Source organism: Microcebus murinus, chromosome 25 (assembly GCF_040939455.1).
Source record: "Microcebus murinus isolate Inina chromosome 25, M.murinus_Inina_mat1.0, whole genome shotgun sequence".
In the NCBI taxonomy this organism is placed as follows: domain Eukaryota; kingdom Metazoa; phylum Chordata; class Mammalia; order Primates; family Cheirogaleidae; genus Microcebus; species Microcebus murinus.
The window spans coordinates 13,442,246-13,464,415 of NC_134128.1; the positions used below are offsets into that span (position 1 = coordinate 13,442,246).

At 41.1% G+C, this 22,170-nt stretch overlaps 1 protein-coding gene across 1 annotated transcript in view; it reads left to right on the forward strand.

The window, feature by feature from the left end:
• Window positions 1-22,170, forward strand: part of ITGA8 (integrin subunit alpha 8) — a 160,778-nt gene that overhangs the window by 120,650 nt on the left and 17,958 nt on the right. The window contains exons 25-27 of the mRNA XM_075997658.1: window positions 62-220; window positions 9,271-9,399; window positions 15,461-15,574. Of these exons, the coding sequence (XP_075853773.1) occupies window positions 62-220; window positions 9,271-9,399; window positions 15,461-15,574 (402 nt within the window). The remainder of the gene's footprint in view (window positions 1-61; window positions 221-9,270; window positions 9,400-15,460; window positions 15,575-22,170) is intronic.

Below are 22,170 nucleotides of genomic sequence, written 5' to 3' on the forward strand. Positions count from 1 at the left end.
CTGATGAAATCCATACTTTGCCTTTTGCTGCACCATTTTATAATATGCCACTTGCTTACAGCTGCACAACATTGGACCAAGTGCCATCAGTGACACCATTCTGGAGGTGGGCTGGCCGTTCTCTGCCCGGGGCGAATTTCTTCTCTATATTTTTCATATTCTAACTCTGGGACCTCTGCAGTGTCAAACAAATCCTGATGTCAACCCACAGGATATAAAGGTAGGAGTCTGCTCTAACCAGCATCTTTATTTGCTTTTTTACGGGATGGAAAATATAAAAATGGTGACTTTAAAAAAAAAAGTGAAGTAATTATAGTAATAAGTTTCTTCAGTGATCATTGGTCAGGCCTTTTCTTCTAGTTTTAGAGTTAAAATGTCAAACCTAATTTAAAATAATATCCCTTCAAGAAAACTTCAATTTCCTTTAGTTTTATATTGCTCATGGTGACTTGTCATTTATTTAGCCCTTTTTAATAGGCAGCTTTTTTATATGGTTTGATAGCAACACAACCAAAATGAAATCAGAAATAGATATGTTTGGGAGAATTGGTACAAAATGCAATTTTTAACATCATTTTTTTTGGTCTATTGCCAAAAGACAGGAGGATCTTTGCCAAAACAGGCTCTTCCAGCTGTTGCCAATAGCAAGTGGTGAAATGTGACAATTTGCCAAGGGCCATCTCGGTGCCCTGAGAACTCCCAGACTGGAATGTTCAGGACCTGATCATTCTTTATGGAAGCTTAAAGAGAAGCCTAGAGCAGAGCTACTCAAACTGCTCTCATTAACAAGGCCTTCAAGTGTCCAAAGAGCTGATCCCATGCAAATTAAGGTCCAAATTTGGCTTTAAGCTCTTTCTGGAAAGGAAATCGATTAATTAGCATAAGCCCTCGAAAATGTCACATTTGTATGAAAACAAAAACAAAACCTTGTTGATCAGATGTTGTCCTCGGAAGGGAACTTCATTTAAGAAGGGACATTCTCCTACTAGCTACGAGGACACAGTGTCTCTGTTAGAAATGGGGCAAGGACAGGCTTCATGGAATACTGACTCGACCGTCCAAGACACAGCAGGTCTGCCTCTACTCCCAGCCAGTGACATGGGGTCACTGCCCGTTATGAAAGGCTTTCTTTTTCAACCCAACATGACTCCTATTCAGACAGGAAGACTAAAAGGGGGTTCAATGGTAAAAGACTTAAGGGGTAACAAGCCTCCTTCTTTATGGGGAAATAATAAATAAGGCCACTTGTATTACATAAAATTATTTAAAATACTTCCTCCCTGGAATTCTTTTCCCATTTCCTCTCTGCTCTTCATTGAGATGATTGTAACATCTTCAAGGACAGTAGCTTATTATAAAATAACATCTTCAAATGTGCATGCATAATGTTTAATTAAAATGTTCGCATTTCCTGCTCTATATTTAACATACATTAATACTATATTTCAGTCTTAGAGTCTTGGAGGTCATGATTACCCAGAAGGCTTCCAACTCTCTTTGAGGGTAATATTTAGCTTATATCTGACACTATTTATGTATGTTTGTATATATTATGTGATTTGTTTAAAGTGCTCCATGTTGGTTGTAATTTATTTGTTTCTTTGTAGCAATTTAACAATTATCTGCAGTGACAGGGACAGCACTAAGATGACTTGCTTTCAATGTCAACAGATTCATGCAATCTCAGTAGTAGTATATACTAAGCACCTGGCATTCCCTGTTACCCAGTTATTTTTTAAAGTATAGACTTTGAAAATCTGTCTGAGCCTAGTGATTTTTAAAAAGCAGTTTAATTTTGATTATTTTCTAAAACTCTCAATCTATGGAAATAGAATATAAGATTTGATTACAATATGAAGTAATAGCTCCCTAAAATAACTAATTATAACAACTTTGTTGAATTCTTGAAATTCTGAATTTATTAAAAAAGTTGAAATATTATTTGCAGATTTTCAAATATTTTACTTTTACCTACATTGAATACATGCCCCAGAGTCTAAAAGGGTTTTTAGTCAATCAATAAATTTCAAAAATTAATAATCAGTATACTTTATCTCAGTGGCTATAAGCAATTGAGAATACTTGAAAGTTATTTTTCTCTTAAGATAGTTAATAATTTCTTGTTGAAGTTGCTATTAACTTACTTGGCAACTTATGAATATTTCTTCGTAGAGAACACAAAAATAAACACTATTCTCTGTCTTAAATACGAGTTAGAAATTAGTGAAAAACAAATTAGTTCTAATCTGATGCTCTCTTCAACAGAATAGTCGGAGAAATTTGTAATTTTAATATCAATTTCAGATTAAATTAGCACCACATCTTGTTGCTGTTTTTTTTTATTAAAAAATTATAGCATAGATAGTTTTATTTTTAGTAAGAAGCAGAGAGAGGCTAGGTTTAGTAAAACGAACAGGGAGGCAGAAATGTATTTGTAAAGGCAGGAATTAAATTCCTGTTTTCAATCTTACTTATCCAGGAGTGAACAAAGGTCCAATTCCTTACTGTTTGATTCTACAATGTCTCTGTAAGGAGATGGTAGGTACCAAGTGTCTCTTAAAACACCTGCAACCTGTGAACAGTTCATGTCTACAAGTCCTTCTACTTTTCTGAGGATGCTTCAGCCCCTACTGGACTAGCCCCCCAAATGTACCAGGCCAACCATGAACCTATCAGGGGAGAGCCCCCATCTCAGCTTTCTGAAGTAGATAAATCTACACAGTTTCCACACTATGTTAGCCTCTTCGACCATTCAGTTGATTTCCTTTTAGAAAAGTCCAGTTTCTTTTATGTTCAAATACACTTTTTTAGTCAACTTCTCCCTTCCTTGTATGTTCTCATGTTTGCCCCAGTTACCACTGGAAAAGCTGTCTTTCTTTCATTTCCTCTTTCCAATCCCTAAGGATCCCTATGGAAACTTGCTTGTGGAAAAGAAACCACCAAGATTTCCTTAGAAACATTTTCTAGGCCACTCATTCCAAGGAACCAGTGCCACCAACTCTAAAGCCTTTGAAATTTCTCAGATATCCCCTGAGAATCTCTACAACATTCCCACATACATTCTCATTCTCCCCTAATGAAATCTATTTCCACCTAAATATCATCATTTGATAAAATGCACTTAACACATTGATTTTTTGTTGTTGTTGCTATTTTTTAAATTACTCATATGGCAACAGTCTTGCGTATTATTATTTTTATTACAAATACACAATTTAACAACATCAAAGCCATATTGTGGATTAAGTAGATTTTCTGCGGACTGGCTTAAGATCTGAACCATCATTTAAAACGCCATTTCTAAAGAGAAATGCATTCTAAATGCCAAACATCTAGCCTAAAACCTTCTGAAATACCACCAGTCTATAAATTGAATATGTATTCCAAATACAACATAAGTCTCCAAGTCTTCCCACATTAGCCTCAGGGTCCAATAAGACCTTTCACACAAGGTTCAGTTTTCACAGTAGGAACTGGCCCACTTTGTCTATCCCACCAACTTACCCAAATGTCCCCCAAAGTTTGAGGAGGTGACACAAGTATATTGTGGTCTTAACATATGTTACATTTGAGCAACTTATTTGTCTTCCTGTCCTAAGTGCTGTCTCACCTTTGCATAGCGTTTTTCCTTGGCATCTCGCACTTGGCTGTTTATTACAAAATCTTGGCAATTTAAAAAAATCCTTTACTCCTTATGAAAATTTTGGCTCCTTAGGAGGGTTTCGTTTTTCAACCTCATCTTATCTAAAGATTGTAGGCTTTGGAGAGTTTGCAGGACTCTCCAAATGCTAGGATAAAGCCCACCAAAATAAGAAAATTGGTAGCCTGAAACAATTATCTTACTGTCCTTATCACACAACCTCTTGTGTTCCCATCTGAGGACACCAAGGCCCACCTGAAGTCAACACAGGGACATGAAAGTATCTGGGGCTTACTCCCATGCTCACTTTTGCCTCTCAGTGAGGCAAAAGTGTGCTGCCTTTTTGGGTTTCTGTTCCTCTCCCGATAGTTTCTGCTTCATCAAGTTCATTTCTGTCTTCTATAAACCTCCAGGCATAAGCAGATGTCCATGAAGGTTACTTCTCCAGGCTTCACGGTCTAGGTCAGAGGTAGACGATTTCAGTGTGGCAATGTCTTCACATCGTACCATCTAAAACATTTTGAAGCATTCAACCACCCGCACCATCCAAACCAACCCATTAAAGCTAATGTGTTCCAGATCCTTCTTGGAATAAAATTTTAGAGTTGAATAAAGTATTTCTCAACTATGCTAAAGGCAGTGAAATAATTGTGTCAAACTACTAGTTTTCTTATTTTGGTGGGCTCTAGCCTAGAGTTTGGAGAGTCCTGCAAACAGGCTACAATCTTTAGATAAGATGAGGTTGAAAAACGAAACCCTGCTAAGGAACCAAAATTTTCATAAAGAGTAAAGGATTTTTTTTTTAAATTGCCAAGATCTTGTAATAAACAGCCAAGTGTGAGATGCCAAGGAAAAATGCTATGGAGTGTGAGGCTGTACCTAGGAGAAGAAGACAAATCAGATGCTGAAATGTAACCCGTGATAAGACCACAATACACCATTCTGGGCCCAAGTTCAAGAAGGAAGAATCCAGAGCTAAAAATGGTCTGAAAGAGTCTATAGACAAGAAAGACTATAACATGAGAGAAAGCCAGTGCTTTTCATAAAAATCTGGCATTAGAGCCATGGAAATCGGGAGGTTGCCACTGAGATCTAGTCTCCTGAACAAGACCAATACCACAGGAAGTCCAAATCATAACCAGACAGTGTAACAGTACAAATATGGGAAGCAGAAGCACAGAAACAGTTCATTCACTGAGGATTATAGGCCAGCGTTTAGAATCAGTGTGCCCCCAGACAGTGGCTTAGCAAATTTGCATAGATTTGTCTTATCCTAAAGACTACTTTCTTCCTCCATAACTGCCTTCATTTATTGGTTTCCATTAATTCAGAATGTGGACATGCTTGTTAACTTCCTAGAACAACAGTTATCAGTCCTCTCTCTTTCTCTCTCATACACACACATATACCCCTTAAAAATCAAAGCACAAAAGGAAGAAGAGTATTTAGCATATCTTTACCATTAACTACTGACTTCTTTTTTGAATCATTTCGAGGCCCTTGAACATTGGAGCCATAATTTATTTCACAGTGAAAGCATTCTTTGATGTCTGTTACTTGCTCCTTTAATACTTGGGCTTCTACTCTAAACTCGCCATCAGGTGGGGGAGGACCTAGCTGTTTATTATTTCAGAAGATCTAATCAGAAGAACAGTATTCAATTTTAATATTCTTCCTCTGCAATTGTGCTGCACGAGTGGCAACTACAGCTTGCTCCTGGGTCTGACCCCCTCCCCCCTGCCAGAGGTCCTCTGCTTTCTCTGTCTTATGGGAATGCTCTTTGACATGGAGGCTTTCATTCACTTTCCACTCTTAATGGTGCTTGTAGACCACCAAAGACAGAAATATACACACTCTGGGGTCCGTTTCTTTTTACCTTGTCTTCTCTTTGAGATGGTCTTTGGGTTCACATGTCTATTTTAAAATGTGGAAACACCATATCTAAAGACTGAGAAAATCTTCAACATTGCTAACAGGAGGGAGTTGATTCTTTTGGTTATGCTTTGCATGAACTTTTCAGGAGGCAAAAGAAAAAAGTAGGGTTTTTCTTTTCCTACAAATTCTCGACATTTATGTCTTAAAGAAAATTACATGGTGGACTGACCTCCTAGGCTTGTCTCCACTTAGGTTTAATTATAGACGAAGAAGTACATGAGTGTAGTCTACCGTTACTTGTGTGCTAGGAATACCTGAAGTCCAAAGACAAATTAGAAACAAGAAAAGAATGGTATGCATTGCTTTTGTTTGGATTCGCAGTGCCCTTAATCTCATTTCATCTAAGCCTTTCCTTCAAATGCTACATTTCCAACTCTATAGCACATTCTGACTGCGCAGTATCCCTTTAATCCATAAATTTAAACCTAGACCAGAGTGAAGAGTTTGGTGAAGAATTATGAAAATAGAAAGCTCTTTTGGGGGTCAAATTCTAAGTACCAGCTGGAAAAAGAAATGTATTTCCCAACAAGTCTTTACTTATTGCAGAAAGAAGCCATTTTCATTTGTTCTAAAAAAGATACTTTAGTGTTTATCACCAGTTTCTGACAGCATTTAACAAACTATACTCAGAACTGAGTGTCTGCCCAATGTGGGTGCTAAGAGGTCAGCCTCCTTTGACCCTAAAGGAAAACTATGACCTGTGGGTTCACGGGCAGTTGTAAAAGAGGTTCCAAATGTTCATCTAGAAAATGGGCTTTAACTGTTGTTTACATTTCTTGGATAACTTCTTCAGTTATAATTGCTTTGTTTTGGTTTTTGGAATAATTTCTGGAATGCCATTTGAGAAAACTGGTTTACAAGCCAGTTGAAGGCCTTTTGACCATGGTGTTTAAGGGTAGCATTCCTCTCTTTTTGTAAAAGTGTTACAAAAAGAAAAGAGCATGTTCTATCAACCCTGACACCGGGACATGCTCATTTTCTGGCTCAAAATAAGCCCTGTGTTTTAGCAAGAAACCACTTATAAATATTTGTGAATGTTATACCCTAATAGGATTTCTTCTTTATTTGTACACAAGACACAGCCAATGAAAACACATAGGAAGTTTGAATTTTCCTCTTTTGGGGATATTGTTTTACTACTACTATTACTGCTGCTACTATAATACTAATAATAGGCTGAGACTGAGGAATAAAGAATCCTTCCCTAGTTCTTTCCAGCACCTCTTCTCTGTGATTAACTGCAAAGTTAACCTCTGTAACATAACTGTCAGCAACTTGTGAAGAAAAGAAAAAGGAGTTGCACATCTGAAAACAAACACTACACATGCACGCATGCTCCCACATGCACACGGATTATATAATAGAAAGCACATGAGAGGTTAGGGATTTTCACAATTCCCAATTTTCTAGACTCACATTTTATCTTTTTCTATAAAGGCTTTTCTATTAGACCCTCCATCATTGAGCATCTATGAGCAACTCTTGGGCTTACCCTCCTCCTCACAGTGCCAGGCTCCACCATGGTCCTGGAATGTTCCAGCACCTATGGAGCTGGCCGGCCCAAGGTGCCATCTCGCCCCCATGCACGCCATCATCCCAGGGCTTCAGCCACTGGTCTTCAACATCGCCTCAGGCTGCCCTGCCCCTGAGACATTCAACCCAACACCCTTTCCCCTCCAATTCAATCCCCTGTTTTTATGTTGTTTCACTTCCTCTCGCCACTGGGTTTTCCTGCCTTAGTTTTCCTTCCCGAATCTTCTTCATCTCCCTGTTTTCTGGTGTGTCCTGGGAGACTCTAAGTGACCCTATGCTTTGCATTTCATGTTTTCTCACTGGGCAGCTCAGCGCAGTTAGCAGGGGGTTTCGGCATAGCCCGATGGGCACAGGTGGGCACAGGGGTAGGCACACAGGACATCGGACAGAGGCTCAGGGCGTGTGCCTGGGCAGTCAGGAGAGGAGAGCAGTTCCGCACGCTGGGAAGCTGGACGTGAAGGCTCTCGGTGAGGGATGAGTCTACAAAAACAAGCAGAGGCCACATCCAGCACGTAAACAGGGGTCCTCAAACTTTTTAAACAGGGGGCCAGTTCACTGTCCCTCAGACTGTTGGAGGGCCAGACTATAGTTTAAAAAAAAACTATGAACAAATTCCTGTGCGCACTGCACATATCTTATTTTGAAGTAAAAATACAAACGGGCAAAAACACCCGCATGTGGCCCGTGGGCCATAGTTTGAGGACGCCTGACGTAAGACATGTGCGTGCCCAGCTCAGGGGTCTGGACTTTGTCTTTCTGTCTGTCCTGTTGAATTTTCCAGACCCTTATGACCCACTGTGCACTATTATTTCATCCTTTTGTGGTGCCTCCTACATCTGCAACGTAGGAATGTCTTTGTTCCATTCCACAGAGATGTGCTGCTACGATTGCTCCCTCGAATATAAAGAGAGCCTGTGAAAAGGAAGACATAAGTCTCAGGCGTGGCAATGAGGAGCAAAAAAATGAGGTTCCTGTATTCAGTGGGTGTAAAATACAGAAGGGTAATGGGAGAATTATGTGTGATTTATCGGAACTCTCAAAATGTTTATTCAGCCATCCGATGAACCCAGCACGGAACCTGAGATAAAATTGTTAAGTTCTAGAACACTTGCAAAACAAACTCAGAGCTGAGAAGGAGGTTCCTTCCAGCACAGTGGGCATGTAGTGTGCTTTGGAAAAGTTATTTTCATTAGGACACGGTTCTGTTTTGAAGGAGCGCTTCTCATGGGCACAGGAACACGGCGCTCAGCCATGGGGATGTCTCGTTTTGGGGCACATCAAGCTGTTTCCCCAAGTGACGCTGGCACCTCGATTTTCTCCCACCTCAGGATCCATGTCCCCACACAGAATGTTCCTCAGTTTACCCAACCCCACTATATAATGAGAGGAAAGTAAGGAGAGAATCATGACTCATGCCTGTCAAGTCGCCTCTATGTTTTCTGTCCTGAAGGGGAAATGACTTCTGCTTGCAAATAACTGAAGTGCCCTTCAACAGATGAAGAGACAAAAAAACTGTGATGCAGCTACAGAAAGGAAAATTACTCAGCAGTGAAGAGGAACAGACTATTGACACACAAGTGGGATGAATCTCAATATAATCATGCTTAGTAAAAGAAGCCAGTTTGAAAAGATGAGGCTCTATGTGACACCATTTATGTGACTTTCTTGGACAGAGACAAAACTAGTAATAGAAAATAGAGTAGCAGTTACCAGTGGACGGGGTGGGAAAGGGTCTGACTATAGCAGATAGCAGGACAGAGAATCTGGAGTTGAAGAAGGGCTTCTGTGTCTCAATAGTGGTAGTAATAACACAAATCTGTATATGTGTTAAAATCCATAGAACTAGACATGAAAAGGTCATTTTTTTCTGTATTTTAATTTGAAAAGTAAAATTAAACAAACAAAAAAAGAAAAAAAAAATCTTCCCCTTACAAGATAAACTCCTTAGGAATGCATTCTCCATGCTTCGTGAGTTCCCGTTCCTTCGAGAGCCTCATTCTTTGTCAGTGCAGGTCATTCTGCTGTTGAATCACACCATGTCTGAACTGTCACGTGAATCATACTTCATTGAGGAAAAAAAAATTGCCTGGAGTTCAAGGCCAATGAAAAGGTAGCCACTGTTAATGCAGTTGGATGCGACATCTCCTGCTTTTTGTCTGCAGCCCGCTGCGTCCCCGGAGGACACCCCCGAGCTGAGCGCCTTTCTGCGAAACTCTACCATTCCTCACCTCGTCCGGAAGAGGGACGCGCCCATGTTCGAGTTCCACAGACAGAGCCCTGCAAAAATACTGGTGAGTTCCCTCTGCGGGCACAGAACTGAGGCAAAGGATCCATCGGATCGGGCAGAACTCCCAAATGCAGATGGTTTTAACTTCGAGTATTGTTTTTAGTCTTCTCTGATGCTCAGATATGCCTAACATTTTTTGGCGGTACACATTGTGAGAAATGAGTGGCTTTTCTCGTGAGGACTAAGGAGCATTTGCAATATGACCTTTTCACTTTTCTGAACGTGCCATAGAAGCCACTTTAGGGAAATAATGGTGAAAACATCAAATGTGACCTTTAATCCATTTCGGGAACATGAAGGCTCAGTTGTTAGCCCATTCGCAGATGCTGAGCTGGTGAGAGTTTGAAGTGACCATTAAGAGGCACTGCCCATCTCGTGGGCCATTGGTGTGTTGCGCTTGTCCCAGAATCTCAGAGTGACCCTGCTTGTGTAGAAGAGGCAAGAATGGTGTGTGCATGTTTCCTGGGCCAAACCTGCTGTAGAGTCTTAGCATTGGGGTCTGTGTTCGTTTGAACTTGAGCTTAGCCCTCAAGTCAAGAACTTGACTTGACTTGACTTGAAGAACTTGAGTCATTATTGTTGATTCAGTTCTCCCCCTTGTCCCAGTGCCCCAGCTTCTAGAGCTTTATCTCCCCCTGTGAACATCCGTCCTCTTCCCTGAGCATGTGGCAAGGGCACGAAGCCAATGTCAAGGCTTTGTCTGTGTTCTCCAGACCATCTCTGTAAACAGTAGGTCGCTACAAGCGTGTTCTCCAGCTATGCAGAAAGAGTCAGAGACCACCTCAAAAAAACGATATCCTCTTCACAAGCAAGCAAACAAACACCCAGGGCTGGGGGCAGAGATGGGCTGGGAACACTGTGTCCCAGTGCCTAGGGTTGGGGCAAAGGCTGGGCAGAAGCTTCCTGCCCCAAAAACTGCAGCGCAGAAGCTCAGTCTAAGAGGCAGTGCTTTGTGGTGATGCCAAATCAAAAGTTGCAATGACAAGCCAAGGGCTGTCCATCCAAAGAAGCAAGAGAAAGGGAGAGACCGTTGGCAGAAGGCCTCAGGGCAAACGAGAAATAAGAGTGGAAAGGTGGAAATAGAACTCAGGAGACCCTGCACCAAGGAGGGTGCTATAGTTATTTCTACAGGGGCAACGGTCACTGCCCTGGCCAGGTTGAAAGCCAATGAACATCCAAGTGCACGCTGCTAACCTTCTCTAGAGGGTTCACCCCAGAAATTTGGAATAGCTCCTAGGCTCAGCCAAGGGCCACAGTGCTCTGGCTCCTTTCTCCTCCTGTCCACCCTATTGAAAGCCCACGAGGGTAGGTGACATGTTTGGTTTGCTCAGCATGGCTTCTCCAGGGTGTAGCATAGTGCCTGGCTCATTTGTTGAGCAAATGTATAAATGACATGGCAGATGAACTCATCACAGCTTTTTCCAAAATGCTCTTGGCATGCCATTCCACCTGTTTTTAATCTGACTCCCTGATCACAAATGCTTTTAACCCTAAATTAAATTTTAATTAATTGATATATCATGAGCAGTTTAAAAGATAATGTTGTCAGTGACTAAATTCACTAGCCACCCTACCTCCTAAATTCAAAATAAAGTGGCTGTTATGACAATGTATGAATATGCTTTGGGGAATATAATTGCTCCAGCCACTCACTAATCTGAAATAATTCAAAGTACCTTTATCACTTGAAAAAAGCAAATCTCTGCTCGAGAAATTGAATTCCCAACTTTTGCATTTGTATGACTGAAAGGGGTAATCATAAGCTTCATTTATAAAATTGGAAAATTGAAGGTCAAAAAAGGATTTGCAAGAGTTAAAATGTAGAATGACAATATGACATTTAGAATGTTAACAATCACTTGCCCCTTCAAGGAAATGTGAATGTCCTTAATGCCACTGAATTATACTCTTAAAAATGGTTAAAATGGTTTTTAAAAAGTGTGTCTTAAACATTCTTTGACATTCATTTACTTCATCTCGACTATAAAAGATGTTTCTAACCTGGAAATGGGCAGAAAAGTACAATGACCAAGTCTTACTTAAATAATCAGTTAAACTTCCAAATGAGGAGCATTTATTCTAATAGGAGTACCTGAAATTACATGGCAAAAAGCTATGACAATTGGAAGATTATGAATCAAGTACCGGTAAATTTTTTATGACACTATACCGTTTTTTGAAAACATAAAAGTAGGGAACTCATACACTACTTTTTTAAAATAAATTTTAAAAACTCCATATATTATCACTTAAAAAAAGGTTCCAGGGGGAACATTAGAACAGAAAACAAAAATTGACATCTGTAGAATTCTAACATGCTGCACCAACAGGGAAAACCCTCTGAAAGCCAGTGTCTAAACCTGTGTAGAACTAACAATTTGAAAAATGAAGATTCAAGTGTTTTTCAATTTCTACTTCATTGGACATTCATGGGTACACTGAGGCTGTGGAGAGCAATAACTAGAATTTTTTGGAAAATTCTATGCACTTGTGTTGCAGGGTCAAATATTTTTCTCCTTCTGTTGTTTCTCATTAAATATTTTTGATGTAAGATACTTTTTTAACTTCTGAATATCACCAAAACATATTTACTCACAGATGAGGGCCAAGGCAATCTTTGATTTCTGTATCTGATTTTAACTCCTATTTTATTTTCTCTCTTATTGGTTCAAATATTGCAAATCATTCACCTCCCCATGTCCTCAAGTCAAAACAGCTCTGGGGTGAGAGTGATTATGCAAAGTTTATTCTAAAATCAAAAGCTAAATAAGACCTCCTACGGTTTCTGTTTAGTTAAAAACAACTTACTGCATCACATTTCTGATTAGGAATCTGAAAGCTCCAAATGCCAACATCCTGTGCTGGGATCATAATTTCCAATTTGCATAAGAAAAATTCGTATCTATAATACTGGGAAATAATTTTTCCTCTGCCTGGGAAGGAAGGAAAGTATATTCTTTCCTCCATCTCCCTCTCTCCAAACTTTCCTGTCCTCCCTCTCACTGCTCAGCTTATAGCAACCCTACCTGTCTTGACTCCTTCTAGACTGAGACAATTGGCCACTTCCTGAAACTATGGCATCCCTTGAATTCCCCCCAAACCATTCTCTTCTGGTTCTGTCCCTACCTTTTGGCTGGCCCCTTCTTAGAATTTCTCTTCTAAGATTTCTCTCTCTGCCCCTTCTTCAATGCCCCTGTCCCTCAGGATAACATCTCTGGCCCTTTTCTATTCAAGGCTTGAAGGGGTCATCTGGATGTCTGATAGCCATCCCAGCCCCCATGCGTCCAAAGCTCGTGTGTCCATAGCTCCCCAAATGAGCCTCTTCTGGAGAATTCCTGGGCTCTGGAATACCATACCCACACCCCATGCAGTGCTAGTGCACAGAGCACCCTCCACCCCACCCCATCCTGACCTTCAGTTATTCACCAATGTCAATTCCACTTTCTATACCTGTGGTCCCCAAACCCCCATGCCATGGACCAGTACTAGACTGTGGCCTGTTAGGAACCAGGCTGCACAGCAAGAGGTGAGCAGTGAGTGAGCAAGCAAAGCTTCATCTGTGTTTACAGCCGCTCCCCATGGCTCACATCACTGACCTGTCAGATCAGCAGCGGCATTAGATTCTCAGGAACGTGAACCCTACTATAAACTGCACGTGTACAGGATCTAGGTTGCAAGCTCCTTATGAGAATCTAATGCCTGATGACCTGAGGCGGTGATTCTAGCACTGGGGAGTGTCTGCAAATGCGGATTATCAGAGAAGTCTGACTGTACAATAAATGTGATGTGCTTGAATCATCCTGAAACCATCTCCCCTCCTGCCCCCCAGCCTGTGGGAAAATTGTCTTCCGTGAAACCGGTCCCTGGTGCCAAAAAGCTTGGGGACTGCTGATCTATACTTTTCCAAAATTCATCTTCCTCTTTCTGGTCCCGCTGCCTCAGTTCAGGGCTTCAGCTTCCCCCACTTAGGCTCTTGCAACAGGCACTTGTCAACCTCCTGCCACCTGCTCTCCTCTCCCCTCTCTTTCGTTACACACAAGCTGTCCCTGTCCAATACAAACCTGATCCTACCTCTTTATTTAAAAGCATCGGGGCTCCCCAACGCCTTTTGAATAAAAGCTAAGCTCCATAGCAGGAGTAAGGAGATTCTTCGACACACAGACTTCCCCTCGTTGCTCTCTTATTTCCATCTGTCCGTCTCACCCCCATATACCCTGCCCTGCCCTCCCCTTTCTTGAGCACGCCTTGATCATGTATGACAGAACCTTGGGTCCATCATCGTATTCTGCTAGGTAACATGTTCAAATTCTTCAAGGTTCATTCCTAGCCTCGCCTTCCCCAGAATCCTCCAACAGAGCCAACTAACCTGGGTCCCCAACTAACTGGGTCCCCACCTACAGGGACTCATGACAACTATTAACCCTGGCTCTCTTCTTGCCTCCAGAGGGTGGGGTAAGCGTGTCAGTCGTGGAGTGCAGGTAAACATGACAGTCCTGCCAAGAGCCACCAACCACAGAGCTTTGAGAATTCTTGCTCCTGCTGTGGGTACAAGGGCAGCTCAGCCACTTGTCGTTGGAAACATCATGCATAATAAACAATCAGTTGCACTGGAATTTATCAGATATACATTATGAACCACTTTGTTTGCAGAGAATTTTGAGATCTCGAAAAAAGTTCTCATGGTAATATGTTCCTTGGGTTATTCTGTGGTTTATCAGTTTTGTTAAAGTGATACGCCTCAGCATTTCTGCTGCTTCCCAGAATATCCAGTAGATTGACCTTTATTGACCTGGTAGGCTAGTGCTCAGTGCTTGAGAGAAGAGAAATAAATAAGCACAGGCTACAAGAATGAATTCTAATCCACGAGGGAGCATAATTGGAGAAGTATTCTGTGCACAGCACATGGAAAATGGGCTGTGATGTCTCCATGATTATTAATGATGGACACACATTATTTTCATGCTGGGAGCTGATCAGAAAATCGAATCTATCTACGGCCACACCACCCTGAACGTGCCCAATCTCATCTGATCTTGGAATCTAAGCAGGGTCAGGCCTGGTTAGTACTTGGAAGGGAGAAAATCTGATCTGATGGATAGAATGTCTTCATGAATAAATGCCTTCCAAGAAGATGCATTTCATATGTTAAAGGTTACTCATTTTACATCAGGCAACTCTAGAAACTATTTTAAAACTGGTTTAGGCCGGGCGCAGTGGCTCACACCAATAATCCTAGCACTCTGGGAGGCCGAGGCAGGAGGATCACTCAAGGTCAGGAGTTCGAAACCAGCCTGAGCAAGAGCAAGACTCCATCCCTACTAAAAATAGAAAGAAATTAATTGGGCAACTCAAAATATATAGAAAAAAATTAGCCGGGCCTGGTGGCGCATGCCTGTAATCCCTGCTACTTGGGAGCCTGAGGCAGGAGGATCGCTTGAGCCCAGGAGTTGGAGGTTGCTGTGAGCCAGGCTGATGCCATGACACTCTATCCCGGGCAACAGAGTGAGACTCTGTCTCAAAAATGAAAAGATAAAACTGGTTTAAAAAACAGCCTAATAAGCATGATTGGCAGAAGGATCTCCTTTACAACTGGATGTAATTTAGACAGAGAGAAGAATGTCATGGAACAAATGCTTGTTAGTGGGTCAGTCACTTTGAGTCTAATACAGACTCAGGGCCTTGCTCTGAAACCCCCCTGGACTTGCCTAATCCAACATCAGGTGCTGTGACTATCTGTAAGAAATGTCTCCCCAGTTCTGAGAAAATGAAATAGAACAATTTAATCACTGCTACAGGAAGATTGTTTTAAAATCCTTGGAAAAGAGCTTAAATTTTGTGTTGTATTTTGTGTTCCATTTTCTCTCTACATTACCGGTATACTTGACGTGTCCTTAGTACCTGTGTTTTCTTGGTTGTTTCAAGTGTATTTTTCTTTATTTAAATCAATATTTTATGAATAAGGTGATGGCCTCTGAAGAAATAAAATGCAAATGAACTGACTTCATTGTTGACTCTGCCACTATTTAAAGACATTGATGCACTCCCGCTGTTGTTGTTTTTTGCAGAATTGTACAAATATCGAGTGTTTACAAATCTCCTGTGCAGTGGGACGATTAGAAGGAGGAGAGAGTGCAGTCCTGAAAGTCAGATCACGGTTATGGGCACAGACATTCCTCAAGGTAATAAAAAAAACAAACAATGAAGCACCTACACACCCTTCCCAGGGAACCGTTTCTCTTCTCAAAAGCCAGCAAGGGCCGGGCGCGGTGGCTCACGCCTGTAATCGTAGCAGTCTGGGAGGCCGAGGCGGGAGGATTGCTTGAGCTCAGGAGTTCGAGACCAGCCTGAGCAAGAGTGAGACCCTGTCTCTACTAAAAATAGAAACAAATTAGCTGGACAACTAAAAATATATAGAAAAAATTATCTGGGCATGATGGCACATGCCTGTAGTCCCAGCTACTCAGGAGGCTGAGGCAGGAGGATCGCTTGAGCCCAGGAGTTTGAGGTTGCTGTGAGCTAGGCTGATGCCATGACACTCTAGCCCAGGCAACAGAGTGAGACTCTGTCTCAAAAAGAAAAAAAAAAAAAGCCCAGCAGGAAGCCTTCTTTATAAAAGACTTTCAATTTTTTGAAAAATTATTTAAATTTTAACTTTAAATCTAAATTTTTAAATTTTTCTATCTTTTTTAAAATTTGAGATTTTTAGAATTTTTTAAACTTTAAAATTGTTTTATATTTTTTAATTGGAAAGATTTAATTTTTTAATATTTTAAAGGAAATTTCTATGGAGGCGCTGAGCCAAGATGTGCTGGCCCTCCTTTCCATGGCGGAAGACGATTTAAATATCCTGAGTCCCTATGACCTTTAGATAATAGATTTAAGCCGGGCATGGTAGATTTTGCCTGTAATCCCAGCTACTCAGGAGGCTGAGGCAGGAGGATCACGTGAGCCCAGGAGTTCAAGACCAGCTTGGGCAACATAGTGAGATCCTGTCTCTTTAAAAAGAAAGAAAAAAAAAAAAGAGATAGTAGGTTTTAAAAATGTATGCTCAGCTCACTACTATATATACCCAGCGCCGGCAACTATTAGTCAATGAAAGGGGAGTGCATGTGAGAACACAGTACAAGCCATGTGTCCAAAAAAGTAAAAATAGAAATCGATTTAGAAAGAAAAAGGAAGATTGTTCTAGAAAGTTCATCTTATCAGGTGGTTCTGCCACCTGGGCTCTAATGGGGACAGCGTGTCTCAGCAAAGTTCTAGGTGCACATGATTGCTCACTGCTGCAGTTTATCAATACTATTGCTTCCTGCACAGCCAGGAATAATTCTACTAATTGTGTAAGTTTAAAATCTTTCTTATATTAAGAAAATGAAAATTTTCCTTTCAGAAAGTGCTGTTTATTTAAATGATACAACTGTGTTATGACCTTGTTGTTTGGGGGGAATATTTAAAAGAAAACACAATGTAAATGAAATCTCCATTCATTCATTACTGCTCATATTTGAACCACTAAAAAAGCTCATCTGGGCGGGTCGTGGTGGCTCACGCCTGTAATCCTAGCACTCTGGGAGGCTGAGGCGGGCGGATTGTTTGAGCTCAGGAGTTCAAGACCAGCCTGAGCAAGAGTGAGATCCCCTCCCTCCCCCCATCTCTACTAAAAAAATAGAAAGAAATTAGCTGGAAAACTAATATATATATTATATATAACTAACTATAAATATATATAGTTATATATATATAAATATAAACTATATATATATGTATATGTATGTATATAATTAGCCGGGCATGGTGGTGCATGCCTATAGTCCCAGCTACTCAGGAGGCTGAGGCAGGAGGATCACTGGAGCCCAGGAGTAGTCCATGAGGAAATGATGGGGGATTAAACTGGAGAAGAACAGTAGAGCAAGCGAGATGACGCATGCGTCAAGATTTGTTTTGGAGGAAAACCTAGCAGCACTTGTTGAATTTGTTGTGAGAGAATAAGAGAAAGGAATCAAGAATGACTCCAACCTTTTTCACTTCAGCCAAATGGTGAGGAAGGCTTGAGGGAAAACCTGTTTTAGGAGAGGAAACCAAGAGTTCTGTTTTAGACACCGTGTCAGTTACCTATTGCCGAGTAACAAATTTCCCCAAAAGCTAGCAGCTTCAACTAATAGACATGCAGCCTCTCACTCTGAGTCAGGGATCTGGGTACAGCTTATCTGGGTCATTCTGGTTTCAGTGTCGCTCGTGAGGTTACAGTCGAGATGTCAGCTGGGGCTGCAGTCACCTGAAGGCTCGACTGGGACTGGAGGCTCCATTCACAAGGTGGCTTAGGGATATGCATGGGACATTAGTGCCGTTGTCCATAGGCGGCCGCAGGGCCTTACTATGTGGGCCTTTCATTGATGCTGCTTGGGTACCCTCCTACCATGGAAACTGGCTTCCCCCAAGCAGATGCGCCAGGAGAGAGCACAGCTTTTATGTTTCTTATGGCCTATCCTCGGAAGTCACGCTCTGTCATTTCCACAGTGTCCTACTGTTGGCACGTATCAGCCATATTCATTCAGCATGAGGGGCCCACATGAAATGTGAGTGCCAGGAGGCGTGAACCCTTGCGGGCCATCTCGAAGGCTGGCTACCACAGATACATTAACCAACTCTTGAATTTCCTCCTTTTGGAGGAAAATTGTCCGAAAGCGCAAACTATAAATCCTCTCTGTTTTTCTCTAAGCTGGGGATAACTTACATTATCACGATCGATAGATTAGTTTCCTAGGGCTGATAGAACGAATGACTACGAACAGAGTGACGGAAAACAACCGAAATTACTCGCTCACTGTTCAAAAAGCCAGAAGTTCAAGACCAAGGTGTCAGCGGGGTTGGTTCCTTCTGGAGGCTCAGTGGATCAACCCACCCCCTGACTCCCTCCTGGCTTCTGGTGGCTGGCGGTAATCCTGGGCATTTGTTGCCTTGTAGACACATCATTCTAATCTCTCTCCTTCTCATCACCTTCTGCCCTGTGTCCTTGCCATATCCTTTTCTGTCTCTTATAAGGACCCTCTTATTGGATTCAGAGTCCACCCTAATCTCCATATAATCTCATCAAACCTTATCTCATTTGTATCTCAAAGACCCTTATTCCAGGTAAAATCATGAGATTCTGTGTGGACGTGAATTTTTAAGGGACCTTATTCAGCCCACTTCAGTCCACAATCTTACAGCCCCACTAGCAAAGCCTGACTCCATTTTGCCACAGTATTGTAATAATTTTTCTTTAATCTAAATAAGCTTCTTAAAATACTTCACTGGCCTCACTAGCATGGTGGGAAGTAATTAATTAGGATTTGACTCATTTTTGTTATGACTCTGTTTTCCTTCTGTTGTCTACACAGTTTTCCCACCTATGTGCAGAAACATCATCACTAATCTTGGGCAAAATTTTGAATCAGAGCAAAGTCAGGGTAGATGCTATTGAATTTTTTGGTAAACATTGGCAAAAGTTTATGTGTGAACATATGGGTGAGCATGTCTTTGAATTTTATATACGTATATCCATGTGTGAAAACTGCCTATTAGAAAAGTGATGTGTAAACTATGGCCACATATTAAAATCAAGTTCTAGGAGCAATGGTCCTGATTGAAATTAAACAGAATCCGTTTTCTCTGCCTTTGGTGGATCAATTCCATTCTTGCCTGGTTGTGTTCAAGGACAGTGAAGTTTCATGGGCTCAGTTTCCTCATTTGTGAAATGAAGAGATTGGATGATAAAGCTCCTTTCATTCCTAAAACTTCACTGATTCTATGGGCAGCTTGCATGGAACCACTTATAATAAATTATTTATGGTGTTTATTCTGCTTAGCCTGTCAGCAATATGCTTTATTAATAGCCTGCTTTTGTATTGTGTCGACACTTCGGTTGACTCAGAACAGACTATGTTCTCAGTGGTTCTCTAAACTTAAGGAACAGCCAGCCAATCTTTCCAAAGAGGTCTGTTTGTCTGCAAATAGCCAGGTTTCTATTGAGTGATTGCCATGGAGCTAGGCACCATGATGAATGCTTGCCTATGAAGGACTCATTTAATTCTTACAGCTATCCCCTGTGATATGTAGTATTATTGTCACCTGCATTTTACAGATGACCAAAACTGAGACATAGAGATTAAGCGGCCTTCCTAAAATGACATAGCTAGTAAGAGAGAGAATCTTGAGCTTTTGTCCTGTGTTTATTACTATGTTATACCATAGCTGGAGATTACTATATTATAACTGCCTTCTGTAGATTTCATACCATGATTACTCTACTACAGATTGCTCAATGGTAACTCCTATATTATAGATTATTGTACTATAACTACTACATAAAAATTGTTTAAATATCATGCATTAAAGATTTATAGTTTTTTCAAGGATTTATAAATTGCATAGCATGCTATTTCAGAACCCAGTAAAGAAAACATCATATAGTTCTTGAATTGGACTGTGTAAAACAGTAGTAGCAGCCACATATGGCTATTTAAACTTCAAGTATTTCAATTTAAATAAAATTAAAAATTCATTTCCTCAGTCTCTCTAATCACATCTCAAGTGTTCAAGAGTCAGTACACTCATGGCTACTGTATTGATTTATGTAGATTAAGAGCATTTCCATCATTGAAGGAAGTTCTATGGGACAGCACTGTGTTGGAATGTTAGAGAAGTATATTTCCCTTCAAAATTGCAGGATTAGATCATATAGTCAATTGTCATATCTATGAATGTAGACATGGATTGTGTTTAATATTAGCTTCATGATTTTCCTCATAGCCCCTCATAAAGTAAAAATGAGCCCCACTTTTGCCTCATGACAGCGTCATCTACCATCTCAAAGGTAAAACCTTTATCAAGAATCCACTTTTTCCTAAGTGCAACTGATGCAGGGGGTGTCCCGATGAAAAGAGGAAAGCCCCCTGAATTTGCCAAGTGGGTCCTTGGCTTCATGCAGGAAAGAATTTAAGTGCAAGCTAACTGTCTGCAGGAAAGGTTTATTGAGACAGACAGATAACAGATCCTACCCTGCAGACAGAGTGGGAGTCCTCTCTCAAGCAGGAGGGGGATTCCTTATGGGACAATGGTAGTGTTTTTAAATGTTCAAAAAAACCCATTGTTTAAACAGCTGTCCCCAACCAGCGTTGTCTTGTGATCAGGCCATAGAGGTTAATCATAAATGCTGTCACAGAATGGTAAGTGCAGTTCGTAAGGCTTCTGGTTTAGTAATTCATCTATCTTTGGGTGGTCACGGGCTGGTGATTTGCTGGCAACTTCCCTGTTCAGGGTGGTCAGGGTCTGGTGTCAGCCAAAATGGCCGCACTCAGGCTCTCTCGACCTGCCCTCTCTGCCTTATCCCTACGTTACGGTGTCACAGGTTTGAACAAACACAACAGCCTCCTGCTTTCCCAAGTAGCCAGCAAAGACAACAAAACAACGTGATATGCAGACCAAGGGGCCAAACGTGTTGACTTTACTTCAAAGCTTAGATAGGAGCATGAATCATACAAGTAAGCTTTTGGATTCAGAACTGCTAAGCAAATAAAAACACTGCAATTCTCGTATATGACATGGAAAAAAAAAAAAAAACTTGTGGTAGTATGTTAAGAAGTTTTTGAGGGGAGAGAAAGGGAGGAAGCTTTCCAGAAAACATATCTATAGTTGACAGCAGAGTGTGAGCTTCTCAAAGGCAGGAGGAATGTTTTCTCTGTCTTTGAATCTTCTGCCCAGCTCCTGTAGCACCTGGCCCAGGGTAGCTAATCATATTGTTTATGAATATCACATATTTAATGAATATAATATCTAATGTCAAGTGCTAGGCTTGGCTGGCCCACAAGTCCTTGTCTATTCAGAATGAAACCAATCAAGCTAACCAACAAACAAAATCATAAGAAATTATCCTTCTTGGCCTAAGCCATATAGCCCTAAAAACAGTAGATATTCTGCAAATGTAAAAAAAAGTACGATACCCAATAACAGGAACAAGAAGTGACTTTTGATACCTTTCTCTGGAGTCTCTGGAAATGCCACCTTGATTGGTCACTTTGAGATGCAAAAGCACAGTGGACTCCAAGGTCGTACCTGCGTGGACATCTGTGTCTAGCCAGCCAGTCTCCTGCAAGGGTCTTCCACGAGGAGCTTCAGCTCATGCTTGTTGTGACGTTTGGCTTTTCTCCCAAGTCCCTGCCACCTCATCCTGCTCTCAAACCACACGCTGTTCTGGTTTAGTGAGTCTGGCAAAGACTTTTGGCATTTCGGGCAGAGGAGAGCATTTCATTTTCTTACTTCTGTCCAACTGAAGCCTTCCAGGTGGAGAGGACAAGATATCCAAACTGAGGAGGGACCATGGATGGAATTGGATGGAAGTCATTATGTTAAGTGACATAAGCCAGGCACAGAAAGACACTGTTTGTTCTCACTCACATGTGGGAGCTAAGAAAGTGGACCTTATTTGGATAGAGAGTAGACTGGTGATTCCCAGAGGCTGAGAAGGGAAGTGGGGAGAAAAGAGAAGTTGGTTAATGAGCACAAAAATGCAGGTAGATAGAAGGGGTACATTCTAGTATTCAATAGCACAGTAGGGAGTTTATAGCTAACAATAATTTATTGTGTATTTCAAAATAGCTAGAAGAGAAGATGTGTAGGGTTCCCAAAACAAAGGTAAATGTTTGAGGGGCTGGATAGCCCCGTTACCCTGATTTGATCGTTACACATTGTATACAAGTATCAAAATATCACATGTACCCCCAAAATATGTGTAACCTTC